The 17,507-nt window shown below is 40.0% G+C and overlaps 1 protein-coding gene across 1 annotated transcript in view; it reads right to left on the bottom strand.

The window, feature by feature from the left end:
* The window catches only part of SYT14 (synaptotagmin 14), a 511,604-nt gene that overhangs the window by 174,574 nt on the left and 319,523 nt on the right, over positions 1 to 17,507 (bottom strand). Inside the window, exon 4 of the mRNA XM_053712745.1 lies at positions 11,419 to 11,871. Coding sequence (XP_053568720.1) covers positions 11,419 to 11,871 — 453 coding nt within the window. The remainder of the gene's footprint in view (positions 1 to 11,418; positions 11,872 to 17,507) is intronic.

The following is a 17,507-nucleotide window of genomic DNA, read 5'->3' as shown; positions in this document are numbered from 1 at the left end:
GCTTTGTTTTAGCACTTCCCTTTAAACCCTTTTTCTCTTTTAAATTTCTAGATTTCCTCTTGCGCTTCCCCAACATGGGAAAAGCAAATAAAGCCGCTGATACCACAGACGATACTTGAGCAGCAAAATTTGATGGCAAATAAATTCCTCCAGGAGGTTGAGAGGAACTGCAGGGCACTGTATATGACACCACTGAGGCTTGGGACGTCTGAGGAAAAAGCTGTGGCATTGCCTGAACAGCATTATCCTGAGAGACATTAGGTTCAGAAAAAAGAAGTTTATCTTTACATTTCAATGTCTTTTCTAAACATGAGGAACAAAATTGCATAGAGATAACAATTTGGGCCTCTAGACACAATAAGCATTTATTCATAAAAGCTGACTCCTGTTCCATATCCATAAAAGACATGGTCCCCCAAAAATAGTTGGAATGACACAAGAATGAAAACTGACACTGTCACTTTAAGAAAAAAATGTAAGAATAATTTTCCCCCAGGGAATCAAACTTCAGGTTTTTTGTTAAACTGTTAAAAGACCACCTTCACACCTCAGATAGACTGAGGTGCTCTTACCTGACCCCTCTGAGAAAAACAAAATTAAACTGCAGCAGAAAGATTTCAGAGCACTCTGGAAACAGCTGAGACACAAACCGCTGCTCCGTTTATACACTGTAAGTGGAAGTGCAGCAAGTCACGTGATCGGCCAAAGGAAAACTGCTCCACACACAAAAGCGCGCGTTCCTCAATATAACTGACAGAGGTGGCAAATACCAGAAGCGTAACTCTAGATAAAAGCTTATAACTTAACGATCCTAGTGAGAATCGTTCTCTGTAAGAGTGTGCTGCTAAACTTGAAAGTGCCTAAAAAACAAATTATGCTTACCAGATAATTTAATTTCCTTCTGTATAAGGAGAGTCCACAGCATCATTCCTTACTGTTGGGAATAACTGAACCTGACACCAGAAAGAGGCAAAGACACCCCAGCCAAAGCCTTCAATACATCTCCCACTTCCTCCAGTCATTCTGCAGAGGGAACAAAGAACAGTAGGATAAATTTTAGGGTATATATGGTGCCAGAAGAAAAACATAATTTAGAGGGTCGTCCATTGGAGAACACGGGCGGGGGCCGTGGACTCTCCTTATACAGAAGGAAATTAAATTATCTGGTAAGCATAATTGATGTTTTCCTTCTTAATATAAGGAGAGTCCACGGCCTAATTCCTTAATGTTGGGAAAACAATACCCAAGCTCTAGAGGACACTGAATGATAACGGGAGGGAAAAAAAGAGAAGCGGACCCTAATCTGAGGGCACCACAGCCTTCAAAACCTTTCTCCCGAAAGCTGCTTCAGCGGAATCAAAAACATCAAACTTGTAAAATTTTAAAAAAAAGTATGTAAGGAGGACCAGGTAGCCGCCTTACAAATCTGATCCATAGAGGCCTCGTTCTTAAAGGCCCAAGAGGAAGCCACTGCTCTAGTAGAATGAGCCATAATCCTCTGAGGAGGTTTATGTCCTGCTGTCTCAAAAGCTAAGCGGATAACACTCCTTAACCAAAAAAGATAAGGAAGTCGAAGAGACCTTCTGACCCTTACGCTTCCCGGAATAGAACACAAACAAGGAAGAAGTTTGTCTAAAATCCTTAGTAGCCTGAAGATAGAACTTCAAGGTGCGAACCACGTCCAAATTATGAAGCAAATATTCCTTCGCAGAAGGAGGATTGGGGCACAAGGAAGGAACCACAATCTCTTGATTGATGTTGCGGTCTGACACAACCTTAGGAAGAAAACCTAACTTAGTACGTAGGACAGCCTTATCAGAATGGAACACCAGATAAGAAGGCTGACATTGCAAGGCAGCAATCTGGAAGCAATATCCAGTAGACAAAGAACCTTACAGGACAACAATTTAATGTCAACTTCATGAATAGGCTCAAACGGAGCCCATTGCAAAACCTTAAGAACAAGATTTAGAGTCCAAGGAGGAGCATTCTATCTAAACACAGGTCTGATCCTAGTCAGAGCCTTAACAAAAGGACTGTACATTTGGAACCTCCGCAAGGGTCGAAATCTGTCCCTGCAGGGAACTGGCAGAAAGGCCCTTCTCCAGTCCATCCTGGAGAAACGATAGGATCCAAGCAACTTTAACTTTATGCCAGGAAAATCCACGCTCTTCACACCAGAATAAGTAGGTTCTCCACACCTTATGATAGATGCGACGAGCAACCAGTTACAAGCTTGAATGAGAGTATCAATAACTCTCTCAGAAAAACCTCTCTTGGCTAGGACTAAGCGTTTAATCTCCACGCAGTCAGCCTCAGAGAATCTAGATTTTGATGAACAAAAGGACCTTGTTCCAGCAGATCCCTACAACAAGATAACTTCCACGGAGGAGATGACATCCCCACCAGATCCGCAAACCACATCCTTCGCGGCCATGATGGAGCAATCAGTATCACTGATGCCTGCTCCTGCCTGATGCGGACCACTACACGAGGAAGGAGTGGTAACGCGGGAAACGGTAAATTAGACTGAACCTCCAAGGCACTGCTAATGCATCTATTAGCCCCGTCTGAGGATCCCTGGACCTTGACCCATATCTGGGTAGCTTGGTATTGAGACGGGACGCCATGAGATCTATCTCCGGCATCCCCCACCTGTTGCATATGTCCGCAAACACTTCAGAATGGAGAGACCATTCCCCCGGATGGAAGGATTATCTGCTGAGAAAATCCGTTTTCCAGTTGTCCCCACACGGAATGTGGATCTCTGACAGCGAACAGCTGTGGGCCTCTGCCCACTCCAGAATCTGAGATACTTCCCTCATTACTAGGGAGCTTCTCGTTCCCCCCTGGTGGTTGGTGTAAGCCACCAAGGTTATATTGTCTGATTGGAATCTGATAAACTGGGACGAACCCAAAAGGGGCCAAGCCTTCAGAGCATTGAAGATTGACCAAAGTTCCAGAATTGATCGGGCCCTGCGGCTTCTTGACACCCCAAACATCTCCCCACCTTGATAGACTTGGATCCGTAGTCACAATCTCCCAGGATGGTCTTAAGAAGGATGTCCCTCAGGATAGATGATCTGGATAGAGCCACCAAGAGAGCAATTCTTTTGATCGGTTGTCCAGAGAAATCTGTTTAGACAGATCCGAATGATCACCGTTCCACTGCCGCAGCATGCACAGTTGCAACGGTCTGAGACGGAACCTGGCAAAGGGAATGATGTCCATGCTGTACACCATGAGACCAATCATCTTTATACACTGAGCTACAGAGGGCCTTAAGGAGGTCCGGATGGCAAGACATGCCAAAGCTAGCTTGCAACATTTCTGGTCTGTTAGAAATATCCTCATGGATATGGAGTCTATTATAGTACCCAGGAATTCCACCCTGGGTTTATCTTCCATCCATGAGATCAAAGAAGAGAGAATAGATTCCGAATGGTCCTCCGCCAGACGAAAAGATGGTGCTTGTACCAGAATATCTTCCAAGTAGGGAGCTACTGCTATACCCCGGGATCTGGCAATGGCTAGAAGAGCCCTAGAACCTTCGTAAAAATTCTTGGAGCAATAGCTAGAGCAAACGGAAGTGCAATGAACTGGAAGTGCTGTTCCAGGAACGCAAACCTTAAGAACTGGAAGTGTTCCTTGTGGATTGGAACGTGAAGGTAAGCATCTTTCAGATCTATAGTGGTCATGAACTGTCCTTCCTGAACTAAGGGAATGATGAACCTCATCATCTCCATCTTGAACAAGGGAACATTTAGAAATTTGTTTAAGCACTTTAGGTCCAGAATCAGGCGGAAAGTTCCCTCCTTCTTTAGGACCATGAAAAGGTTTCAATAGTATCCCAAACCTCTTTCTGCGATAGGCACAGGGACAATGACTCCTAAGAAGGACAGATCCTGCACGCACCCCAGAAAGGCTTCCCTCTTTTCTGGTCTGGAAGACAGGATTGAGAGGAGAAATCTGCCCCTGGGTGGATGAGACTTGAAGCCTATCTTGTATCCCTGAGCTTTGACCTCCAGGAACCATGGATCCTGCACGTCCCTGAACCAAGTGTCTGAAAAGAGCGACAGTCTGCCCCTACACAACCCAGAGCTGGTTCGGTGGCAGCCCCTTCATGCCGATTTAGTCTCGGCGGGCTTCTTGCTCTGCTTGGACTTATTCCAGGACTGAGCCGGCTTCCAAGTACTCTGGGTTTGCTCAGGCTTAGCAGAGGACTGCTGTCGTTGGGATTTATCAGAACAAAAGGAACGAAAATTAGAAACTTGGCCCTTAGACTTGTTCTTTTTATCTTGCGGTAGGAAGGTACCCTTGCCCCCAGTAACCGTGGAGATAATGGAGTCCAGGCCTGGACCAAATAAAATCTTTCCCTTAAAGGGGAGAGAAAGAAGTCTGGATTTTAAGTCATATCCACAGACCAGGACTTCAGCCAGAGTGCCCGACGGGCCTGAACCGAAAAGCCAGAAGCCTTAGCATTTAGGCAAATAATCTGCATGTTTGCATCACAGATAAAAGAATTAGCAATTCTCAAGGCCTTAATTCTTTCCTGGATAACGTCGATGGGACCCTTCACCTCGATTAGATCTGATAAGGAGTCGCACCAGTAGGTAGTTGCTTCAGCAGCTGCTGCCGGTTGAAACAAATATGCCGTATGTTGAAACATTTTTCTTAGAAGAGTTTCCTTTATTTTATCCATCGACTCTCTGAACGACGGGCTATCCTTAAGCGGGATAGTAGTGCGTTTGGCAAGTGTGGAGATAGCGCCATCCACGTTAGGGACGGAACCTCACAACTCCAATTGAGAGTCCGGGAATAATTTTTTTAAAGGAAGACAAAGGGGATAAGGAAGATCCAATTCTGTCCGATTCATTCTTAATAATGTTCGCCATCTTTACAGGCATAAGAAAAGTTAAAGGCACTACCCTGTCCACGTAAACTCTAATTTAGGAATTAAAGATTCATTAGGCAGCTTAGCCTCTGGAACCTCTAATGTAGACAGGATTTCCTTTAGAAGAAAAAGTAAGTGTTCAATCTTAAATCTAAAGGCTCATTCCTCCGCAGCAGGAGGCTTAGAGGGGCAGCAGACTCTGTCCCAGAAAGTTCATCCTTTGAAGCCTCAGAGTGCAACTCATCCTTGGATAACTGAGACAGAGCAGTAAATTCCAATAAATTACATGTTGAGCCTGTGGCAAGAGAGCTATGTTTAACCTTTAACTTGCGTTTAGCAGGGTGAGGTAAAGCACTGAGGGCCGCAGACACTGACGTTTGTAACTGTGCGGTAAAATCTGGCGGTAAAGTGCCCCCTAAAGATGGAGGATTAAGAGTGCTACGGGAAGCTGCATGTGTAGAAGGAGATGAATGTTGGGTATGCACCTCACGGGATGGTGAGTCCTCAGAGGTGGACGGCCCAGTGGTACAAAAAGGGTTAACCTTCTTTGACCGAATAACGTTGTCAAGATATGTGGAACATAACTGAGAGGGTGGGCATACCAAAGCCTCCTCACAATATAAACAGGTATTACTATTTGGAACAGAGGGAGTACCCTCTAATATATCAGAATCCACCATAGCTTAAGATAATAACAGAAGGACACAGAAAATAAATGATCTTTATTTTTTAAAAACGTCACCTTTATACTCCCAAAGGATGGGGCACTCACCACCTCCAAGACCCAGACAATACAGAGAAATAGCGTCTTCTCCTAAAAGCTACATGGTGCTCAAGGTAGGACCACCCCTGCTATGAGAAAAGGCGTGCCAAGCTACAAGCTGCACATCACTCAAAGTGAAAGTAAAAACCTGTGTGTTCCAGCCGCATAACAGTCTATGAGCCCAATAAAATCTCACGCATAAAGGAGCATAAAATCAAAGCATCACATTTGATTAATCCCCACTGTTCAATAATCCCCCTCAGGAGATATTAAGCCATGATTCTATTAAGATAAAAGGAGCCACACTGTGACCCTGTCTTCTAGCGTTTTCAACATATGAAAAAATGAAAACGATCTTACCAGAATCCATGCTGTGGAACAGAAACACAGCCTCTCAAGTGTGACAGTCTTGTAGCATCGCTCCTGACATGGACTTGAGTGAGAAAACAAGCAGGCAGTCAACACTGATTGCTTAGGAGTTGCTAGCAGGCAGTCTGGATGGTTTCGTAGAAAGACTCTACCTACATCTCCAGACTCTAACTTTCGTGTCACTGAGAGGCTGACAAGGCTACTTAAAACTCCAGTCCCATATCGAAGGGCAGATACCCCTCCTAAGGAACTACTCCAAATCTTCTGACACTTCTCTGCCATCCTCCTGTGACGAAAGGCAAAGAATGACTAGGGGATTGGGGAAGTGGGAGAGGTATTTAAGCCTTTGGCTGGGGTGTCTTTGCCTCCTCCTGGTGGCCAGGTTTCAGTATTTCCCAACAGTAAGGAATGATGCAGTGAACTCTCCTTATATTAAGACGGAAATAAACTGAAAGTACAGCCGTTGACACTAAAGATCAAAAAGAGTCACATGATAAAAATATAAATTAAATAGGTTAATCCTCCCCACACAATGAAAGATATTAACCATTAAGTCTCTGTCACATAAGTGCCTGTATTCTGCCAAGTTTAAATCCTTAACAAAGGATAAGTGTGTCCCAATAAAATATTGCCACCATATTCTGTGAAATGCAAGCCTCCAGTACCTAGAAGACAAAGCACTTACTGCTGTCCGGCAGGAAGACCGCTCACAAGGCGTGAAAGGACACATACTCCTTACAGAGACGTGTAGAAAAAAGAAAGAACAGAGTCACCCACTCTGGCTTTCTATGACAAAATGTTAGGAAACAAAGTAAGAACCTCCTAACTGCTTTAAAGCAACTACTACTCTACTGAAGAGATTGACGTGGACTCAGCTAAACCCAAATCCTTGCTTGCAGGGAAAAGTACCCAAAAAGGAATTAATTTCTTCAGACACCAAACTTCACCTCCTCCTTTGACAGAGGCAAAGAGAATGACTGGGGATTATGGGTAGGGGAGTGACATTTTGCCTCCTCCTGCTAGCCAGGAGTGATATGCCCACTAGTAATTGGAATTATGTAGTGGACTCTCCATATCTTAAGAAAGAAAAGGATTTTTTATTCCATCCAAGGCATCTTAAACAGATGATGCTTTGGTTCCAACCTAAATCATGTCACATATAAATATATTAACACCCAACTACATAAAGCCCTTAGGTTCCTCCTACTTAACCTTTGCACAAAAACAGAAAAATAGAAATTTTGAGTGGTGTATAGTTCACCTCTCAATTAATAGGAAGTTAATTTGTTTGTTTTTTATATTTTATGTTGACCAGGATTACATTCCCACTAGATTTATATAGGAATTAGCATTAAAACATTTGTTATTTTTTAAATAATTTACGGTTTTATGGTAGCTGCTATTTGGAGTCTTTTTAACTTTAATATCATATCTTAACGTTTACCTAAAATGGAGTACTAGGCTAAAACTTTTACCCAAGTTACTATTCAACATCTTTATCCAGATCATTTTATTTAATATCTGTGTTTCGATCCTAGACATTTACAGGCATATGTAAGTATGCATATGATGTGTTTATTTTGTGCATTAAAGATAACTATGTATTTCTGTGAGAATATATTTACCAACTACATTCTCAATAATTATTGATATATTAGCTTTTTCAAGTCACACCATGTCAGCTGTAATTTATCCAACACTTATTTACATAGTTATTCAGTTTTAGGGTAAATGCTTTGTAAATGTGTTTATTCTGCTACATTATATTTAGGTTAGATTGGAGCATGATGTGACTTTATACCCTTGTCTCCTGTGCTAGTAATAATCTTCTCTGCCTGGGAAAGCATTATTATTTTATTTGAAAATGTGTTTAAAACCTTCATACAGCTGAAAACATTCTTTACCTACAGAGTTTATTGCCTTGTAAGATCAAATGCACAACTTCCTTCAGACTTAATATACCGAAGCTTGGAATTAAGTATCCTTGAATTTGGAAGATGTTTTACTAATTGTGAAAAAAACATAGATAAACACAATAATCTAAGTTCTCAATTAAATGCGAAAAGAAGGGGAATTTCTCGGTTCAGTAAAATAACTGCAAAAGTACTTAAATTTGATAACAAAATGTTGATTATTTTAAGAAAGAAGCTCAGGGTTGACCTATTTTTTAAATTTGATTTAAGACAATTATTTTACTATAAATGTCCTACTTTTCTATAAGAATGTCTAATGCCTATATTTATCATTGCACAAGCAAATGCTTTTGCAGCCACGCCCCTTGATGTTACTTTACCTATTGTATAAGAGCAGGGCTTGTCAATCATCCCAGTCGGATCTGTCCAGGATTATTTAAATCTGCCACCATTGAGCGGGCAGAAAGGTTAAAAGGGACATTCCAGCCAAAACAGAAATCTACATGGATGCATTTCAGTTTTGAATAGAAGCATTTTTGAAATATACTTGTATTAGCAAAAAAAGGCTATAGCTACGTTTCAAATTGTATTTAATTATACATCATGCACCAGCATTTTAAACCAGCACTTGCTCAGAGAGCCTAAAGTGCTTGTACAACTGGGAAATTGCTCAATTTGTTGATAGCTGATATGATACAAGCCCCACTGGCAGTCTTAGCAGTTGCAGAACTTAAAATGCTGGTGCACTGAGAATATCTAGCTATGCTTCACATGCACGTGCAGAGAAAAATGTTAACACTAAAACACTGATAACTTTTACTGGAAGCATTTTTGCAAATACGTTTCTATTCTAAGATGTAATTCATATATCTACATTTAAATTTTGACTAGAATGTCCCTTTAATTAGAAGAGGTCTCACACAAGCCTGCACTGATGGGGCTCAAAAGCTGGATACACAGCTTAATAAATGGAGCCTATACACACAAACACTTAAAGTGACAGTAAAGTCATTAAGCTTTCATGATTTAGACAGAACATACAATTTTAAACAACTTTCCAATTTACCTCTATTATTTAATTTGCTTCCATCTCTTATTATCCTTTGCTGAAAGGTTTATCTAGGAAAGCTCAGGAGTAGCAAAGAACCTGGGTTCTAGCTGCTGATTGGTGCCTGCATATATACACCGATTGTCATTGGCTCACTCATGTGTTCAATTAGAAACCAGTAGTGCATTGCTGCTTCTTTAACAAATGCTGCCAAGAGAATTAAACAAATTTGATAATAGAAGTAAACAGGAAAGTTGTTTAAAATTATATGTTCTACCTAAATCACAAAATAGATTTTTTGGGTTTTATGTACCTTTAAGCTACACGAGTTGTGAAAGTCTTTACTAATGCATTTCTCAACTCTAGTCAAGTATGTCCTTCCTTGGGCTGTTCATTGTGATTAAATCCCTGAGCCCAGACAAGGAATTCTTCATATCTGGCCTGTTGGGGTGCTTGAAGATTAGAGAACATCTGGACGACAATCTATTGGCTAAACCATAAAATTGATACATCTCTGCAAAACGCGTAAGCCTTACTGATTAATGACAGTGATGTATTGTCTTTCCATTAGCACCGCTTAGCATAAAACAACTGTCCTGTGGACATTTCTCTATCACATATGTTTGTATCTTGTATTGTGTGTAACATAACATATAAAACACAAAACAATGGCTCCATACTACTGGATTAGGTCATAGGAGCGTGAAACCCTACACAGTACAAGTCATTTGTTTTTCACAAAGGAATGCTGCTAACAATGTATGCATATCTCTGCTGAAAATACATACATTGGGAGAAATAATCGAGCATTTAAGGATTTTTTTGTTCTATATAGAAAATAAAATTTTAATATGAAATACATGTTTTATCATTAAAAAATATTAAATATAGAACTGCTGGTGCAATGATAAATGCCAACAGCGCATATGCAGCGGACATGATACGCTGCATCATGTCTGCTCGCACTATGATAAATCTACCCCCAAGACTTAACAATGCTATTCCTGATCATTGCTTTCACAGTCGAGTGAGCCATTTAGAACTGTCCCAACTTTATCATTTACTTCTATTATCTAATTTGCTTCGTCCTCTTGCAATTCTTTGTTGAAAAAAAAACCTAGGTAGGCTCGGAAGCAGAAAGCACTACTGGGAGCTAGCTGCTGATTGGTAGCTGCACATATATGCCTCTTTTCATTGGTTTATGTTATGTGTTCAGCTAGCTCACAGTAGCGCATTGCTGCTTCTTCAACTAAGGATACCAACAGAACAAAGCAAAAATTATAGTAGAAGTAAATTGGAAGTTGGTTAAATTTGTATGCTCTTTCTGAATCAGGAAATAAAGAGTTTTGTGTTTCATGCTTCTTTAAGCAACCAATACAAAACATTATTCTGTGTATCATTCTAAAGCTTACCTTTGCTTGAAGTTGCTACTAATATTGTTGCAGACACTGCTGCCATAGAGTGCTAGAGACATGCACACTCCCAAGCTTCTTTAGCCTACCTGGGTTTACTCTAAAACAAAGTGTACCAAGAGAACAAAGCATATGTAACAATAGATGCAATCTGGAAGGTTGTGTAAAGCTGCATGCTCTATGTAAAATATTCCTATGTAAAACTTTCCTGGTCTAGGTAGAACATGAGAATTTAAACAACCTTCAAATTTACTTTTGTTTACAAACGTCTTTTGTTCTCTTGGTATCCTTTGATGAAAATCTAGGTAGGCTCATAGGAGCATGCATGTGTCTTTAGAAGTCTATAGCAGCAGTGTTTGCAACAATGTATAACTGCTAACAAACAATGTTCAAAACACTGCTGCCATGGAGGCCTATTTATTAAAGGTCTGTCGGACCTGATCCGGACAGTGCGGATCAGGTCCGACAGACCTCGCTGAATGCGGATTCAGCATTGCACCAGGAGCTCTTGTGAGCTGCTGGTGCAACACCGCCCCCCCCCCCCAGATTCGCAACCAATCGGCTGCCAGCAGGGGGTGTCAATCAACCCGATCGTACTCGATCGGGTTGAATTGTGGCGATGTCTGTCCGTCTGCTTAGAGCAGGCTGACAGGGTTATGGAGCAGCGGTCTTTAGACCGCTGCTTCACAACTGCTGTTTCTGGCGAGCCTGCAGGATTGCCAGAAACACGGGCCCTCAAGCTCCGTTCGGAGCTTGATAAATGGGCCTCATAGAGTTTGAAAGAAATGTGCACACTCCTGAGCTGCCATAGAAATGTGCACACTCCTGAGCTCCTATAAACTCTTCAACAAAAGATACAAAGAGAACAAAACTTTTGTCAATAGAAGTGAAATGGAAAGTTTTTTTTAAATGACATATTCTATCCGATTCATGAAAGTATCATTTTGATTTTACCGTCACTTTTAACTTCAGTGCCCCTTTAATTGTTGACATTATAAAGTGATTTTTAAACTACTTACGGAGATGCTGTAAGCAGAATCTAATACCACAGGGACAGACAGCTTTCCTTGAAGATTCAGCTTTGTTAGGTAGAATATTTTTTCACCAACTATCCTCTCTTTTTTCATGCGACGTACAAGATACAGTCGAAATCGCACTGCATAATTTGCAATCATTTCCGACTCTATGTGATTAAACTTGAAGGTTTCTGTGAAAATAGGGCAGGGTCCCCTTTGGATTCCAGTTTTTGCCCTTTGCTTCTTCATAGGTAACAATACAAGGTGGACTTGCCAAGAGTTACAATTCCCAGTCCTGTTATGAGTGGGCAGGTCTGTAACAGCTGTCACGGTAACTACAAGTTTCTGTTCTTGTGAATCATAGTCAAAAGTTACATCCAATGTGCCATATTTAGCTACTGGCTCTGGATCAAAAGATTTAGGAAGCTGTGAAGATGATCCTCTGGCTGACATATTCTACAGAAAAAAATAAGAATGCATGAATTTATTTATTACACTTGCTGTCAGATCTATATGGAAATTAACAGTTATTCCAGTGTGTAAGGAAATGTGCATGAAATTATTATTAAGTCTGAGTAAGTTGACAGTTTGTATTGTTAAATACATTATGTCTGAACAGTCTTAAAAACAATCGGATAACAATGACCAAATTGTAAGACCTTTGAATAAAACTGCAATCATTTTCTAAATATAGTGAAGTTTAGAATATATTATAGCATATTTTCCTTAACCTAAGAAAATGACAGATTCGACTAAGAAGACCCTAAATTTGTAATGTTGCCTCAGGAATTTTCATAACACTTGTTATTTGATGAATATTAAGCAATTGTGTGGTAGTTTAGTGAGACTGTAGTAATAGTATAAAGCTACAACAGAATCAGCCCTATTGCATGGTTTGTGTATTTTGTTCATATGTGCTATATAGTAGCTACAATTATCCTTACTGGTACAGTTGAAAAACATCTGTATTTTCATTTTTAAAATATTTACATGAAAAACATCAGCATTTCAATTTTAAAATACTTACATGCATGTATTTCAAACAGGAAAACAATTTGCTCACCCAGGCCTCGATCCGATATGCAGCGTCGCCCGCAAAAGGCGTCGACGCCAAATTTTGTGCTGGTTTGGTATTACATATACGGCGTAACATAGAAGTTACGCTCGTATATTTCTGCCTTCGGCCATAGTTTTTTGGCCCATAGACAGGTATACCAAACCAGCGCAGTTTGGTATCCAATATACAGCGTAAGGACTTAAGTGGAGAAAATGGAGAAATCTTACTCCATTTTCACCTCGCCACAAATTGCAGGCGTAGTAAGCCTTACGCTGTGTATTGGAGCCCTGTAACTCCCTAAACTACCTGCAAAATAAAACCTAACACCTAACGCATGCGCAATGTTTATCTACCTGTCAACCGCGAACTGCAAAATAAAACCTAACACCTAACGCATGCGCAATGTCTATCTACCTGCCAACTGCGATCCCCCGCCGCAATCCCTAATAAAGTATTTAACCCCTAAACTGCCGCTCCCGGACCCTGCCGCCACCTACATTAACTACCCCCTAATGTGAGCCCCTTACTCCGCCGCCACCTACATTACCTACCCCCTAATGTGAGCCCCTTACACCACCAGCTATATTAAAATTATTAACCCCTAATCTAATCCCCCTACCCCGCCGCCAGCTATATTAAAATTATTAACCCCTAATTTAATCCCCCTACACCGCCGCCAGCTATATTAAATTAATTAACCACTAAAATACTAAAATATCCCTACCACTAAACCTAAGTCTAACCCTACAAATAGCCCTGAAAAGGGCTTTTTGCGTGGCATTACCCCAAAGTAAACAGCTCTATTGCCAGCCCTTAAAAGGGCCTTTTGCGGGCCGTTGCCCTAAAGTAATCAGCTCTTTTACCTGCCCTTAAAAGGGCTTTTTGCGGGCATTGTCACAAAGTAATCAGCTCTTTTGTCTGTAATCTAAATCCCACTACACCGCCGCCACTTATAATAAATGTATTACCCCCTAATCTAATCCCCCTACACCGCCGCCACCTATATTAAAATTATTAAACCCTAATCTAATCCCCCTACACCGCCGCCACCTATATTTACTATATTAACCCTAATTATATTAGGGTTAATATAGTTAATATACGCCTAGATTTAGAGTTTGGCGGAAACCGTCAAAATCAGCGTTAGAGGCTCCTAACGCTGGTTTTTACCGCCCGCTGGTATTTAGAGTCGTGTAGGTAAGGGTCTAACGCTCACTTTGCAGCCGCGACTTTTCCATACCGCAGATCCCCTTACGTCATTTGCGTATCCTATCTTTTCAATGGGATCTTTCTAACGCTGGTATTTAGAGTCGTGGCTGAAGTGAGCGTTAGAAATCTAACGACAAAACTCCAGCCGCAGAAAAAAGTCAGGAGTTAAGAGCTTTCTGGGCTAACGCAGGTTCATAAAGCTCTTAACTACTGTGCTCTAAAGTACACTAACACCCATAAACTACCTATGCACCCCTAAACCGAGGCCCCCCCCACATCGCCGCCACTCTATTAAAATTTTTTAACCCCTAATCTGCCGACCGCACACCGCCGCCACCTACGTTATCCCTATGTACCCCTAATATGCTGCCCCTAATACCGCCGACACCTACATAATATTTATTAACCCCTAATCTGCCACCCCCAACGTCGCCTCCACCTACCTACACTTATTAACCCCTAATCTGCCGACCGGACCTCACCGCTACTATAATAAATGTATTAACCCCTAATGCGCCTCACTCCCGCCTCAATAACCCTATAATAAATAGTATTAACCCCTAATCTTCCCTCCCTAACATCGCCGCCACCTAACTTCAAGCATTAACCCCTAATCTGCCGACCGGACCTCACCGCTACTCTAATACATTTTTTAACCCCTAAAGCTAATTCTAACCCTAACCCTAACACCCCCCTAAGTTAAATATAATTTTTATCTAACAAAATAAATTAACTCTTATTAAAGAAATTATTCCTATTTAAAGATAAATACTTACCTGTAAAATAAACCCTAATATATCTACAATATAAATTATAATTATATTGTATCTATTTTAGGATTAATATTTATTTTACAGGCAACTTTGTATTTATTTTAACCAGGTACAATAGCTATTAAATAGTTAAATAACTATTTAATAGCTACCTAGTTAAAATAATTGCAAAATTACCTGTAAAATAAATCCTAACCTAAGTTACAATTAAACCTAACACTACACTATCAATAAATTAATTAAATAAAATACCTACAATTATCTAGGTTGTTAAAAGAGCTTTTCAATTTTTATTTTAGAATAGGGTAGGGCATTTTTTTATTTTGGGGGGCTTTGTTATTTTATTAGGGGGCTTAGAGTAGGTGTAATTAGCTTAAAATTGTTGTAATATTTTTATAATGTTTGTAAATTATTTTTTTATTTTTTGTAACTTAGTTCTTTTTTTATTTTTTGTACTTTAGTTAGTGCATTTATTTGTAGGTATTTGTATTTATTTTATTTATTAATAGTGTAGTGTTTAATTGTAATTTAGGTTAGGATTTATTTTACAGGTAATTTTGTAATTATTTTAACTAGGTAGCTATTAAATAGTTATTAACTATTTAATAGCTATTGTACCTGGTTAAAATAAATACAAAGTTGCCTGTAAAATAAATATTAATCCTAAAATAGCTACAATATAATTATTATTTATATTGTAGCTATATTATGGTTTATTTTAAAGGTAAGTATTTAGCTTTAAATAGGAATAATTTATTTAATAAGATTTATTTTATTTCATTAGATAAAAATTATATTTAACTTAGGGGGGTGTTAGGGTTAGGGTTAGACTTAGCTTTAGGGGTTAATAAATTTATTAGAGTAGCGGTGAGGTCCGGTCGGCAGATAAAGGGGTTAATAATTGTAGGTAAGGTAGCGGCAACGTTGGGGGGGCAGATTAGGGGTTAATAAATATTATGTAGGTGTCGGCTGTGTTGGGGCAGCAGATTAGGGGTACATAGGGATAATGCAGGTTGCGGCGGTGTGCGGTCGGCAGATTAGGGGTTAAAAAAATTTAATAGAGTGGCGGCGATGTGGGGGGGCCTCGGTTTAGGGGTACATAGGTCGTTTATGGGTGTTAGTGTATTTTAGAGCACAGTAGTTAAGAGCTTTATGAACCGGCATTAGCCCAGAAAGCTCTTAACTCCTGGCTTTTCTCTGCGGAGGGAGTTTTGTCGTTAGATTTCTAACGCTCACTTCAGCCAAGACTCTAAATACCGGCGTTAGAAAGATCCCATTGAAAAGATAGGATAGGCAATTGGCGTAGGGGGATCTGCGGTATGGAAAAGTCGCGGCTGGAAAGTGAGCGTTAGACCCTTTCCTGACTGACTCTAAATACCAGCGGGCGGCAAAAACCAGCGTTAGGACGGCTAACGCAGAACTCTAAATCTAGGCGAATATTAACTATATTAACCCTAATATAATTAGGGTTAATATATATGATATAATAAATATATTAACCCTAATATAATTAGGGTTAATATAGTTAATATATATATAATATAATAACTATCGGCTAGATTTAGAGTTTTGTCGGTAACGACCCGCATAGCTAACGCATGCTTTTTTTCCCCCGCATCTTTTAAATACCGCTGGTATTTAGAGTTCACAGAATGGCTGCGTTTTCAGTGCGTTAGGCTCCAAAAAGGGAGCGTAGAGCATAATTTACCGCCACTGCAACTCTCGATACCAGCGGTGCTTACGGACGCGGCCAGCTTCAAAAACGTGCTTGTTCACGATATCCCCATAGGAAACAATGGGGCAGTTTGAGCTGAAAAAAAACCTAACACCTGCAAAAAAGCAGCGTTAAGCTCCTAACGCAGCCCCATTGTTTCCTATTGGGAAACACTTCCTAAATCTGCACCTAACACTCTAACATGTACCCCGAGTCTAAATACCCCTAACCTTACACTTATTAACCCCTAATCTGCCGCCCCCGCTATCGCTGACACCTGCATATTTTTTTTAACCCCTAATCTGCCGCTCCGTACACCGCCGCAACCTACATTATACCTTTGTACCCCTAATCTACTGCCCCTAACACCGCCGACTCCTATATTATATTTATTAACCCCTAATATGCCGCCCCCAACGTCGCCTCCACCTACCTACAATAATTAACCCCTAATCTGCCGACCGGACCGGACCTCACCGCTACTATAATAAATGTATTAACCCCTAAAGCTAACTCTAACCCGTACCCTAACACCCCCCCTAAGTTAAATATAATTTAAATCTAACGAAATAAACTAACTCTTATTAAATAAATTATTCCTATTTAAAGCTATATACTTACCTGTAAAATAAACCCTAATATATCTACAATATAAATTATAATTATATTGTAGCTATTTTAGGATTAATATTTATTTTACAGGCAACTTTGTATTTATTTTAATCATGTACAATAGCTATTAAATAGTTAATAACTATTTAATAGCTACCTAGTTAAAATAATTACAAAATTACCTGTAAAATAAATCCTAACCTAAGTTACAATTAAACCTAACACTACACTATCAATAAATTAATTAAATACAATACCTACAAATAAATACAATTAAATAAACTAACTAAAGTACAAAAATAAAAAAGAACTAAGTTACAAAAAATAAAAAAATATTTACAAACAATAGAAAAATATTACAACAATTTTAAACTAATTACACCTACTCTAAGCCCCCTAATAAAATAACAAAGACCCCCAAAATAAAAAAAATGCCCTACCCTATTCTAAAATTAAAATAGAGAAGCTCTTTTACCTTAACAGCCCTGAAAAGGGCCCTTTTGCGGGGCATGCCCCAAAGAATTCAGCTCTTTTGCCTGTAAAAAAAAAAACCATACAATACCCCCCCCCCAACATTACAACCCACCACCCACATACCCCTAATCTAACCCAAACCCCCCTTAAATAAACCTAACACTAAGCCCCTGAAGATCTCCCTAGCTTGTCTTCACCACGCCGGGTTCACCGATCGATCCAGAAGAGCCTCCGATGTCTTGATCCAAGCCCA

Source organism: Bombina bombina, chromosome 4, assembly GCF_027579735.1.
Source record: "Bombina bombina isolate aBomBom1 chromosome 4, aBomBom1.pri, whole genome shotgun sequence".
NCBI classification, from domain to species: domain Eukaryota; kingdom Metazoa; phylum Chordata; class Amphibia; order Anura; family Bombinatoridae; genus Bombina; species Bombina bombina.
Note: the sequence above shows the minus strand (reverse complement) of the source record. Positions and strands in the feature narration are given on the sequence as shown.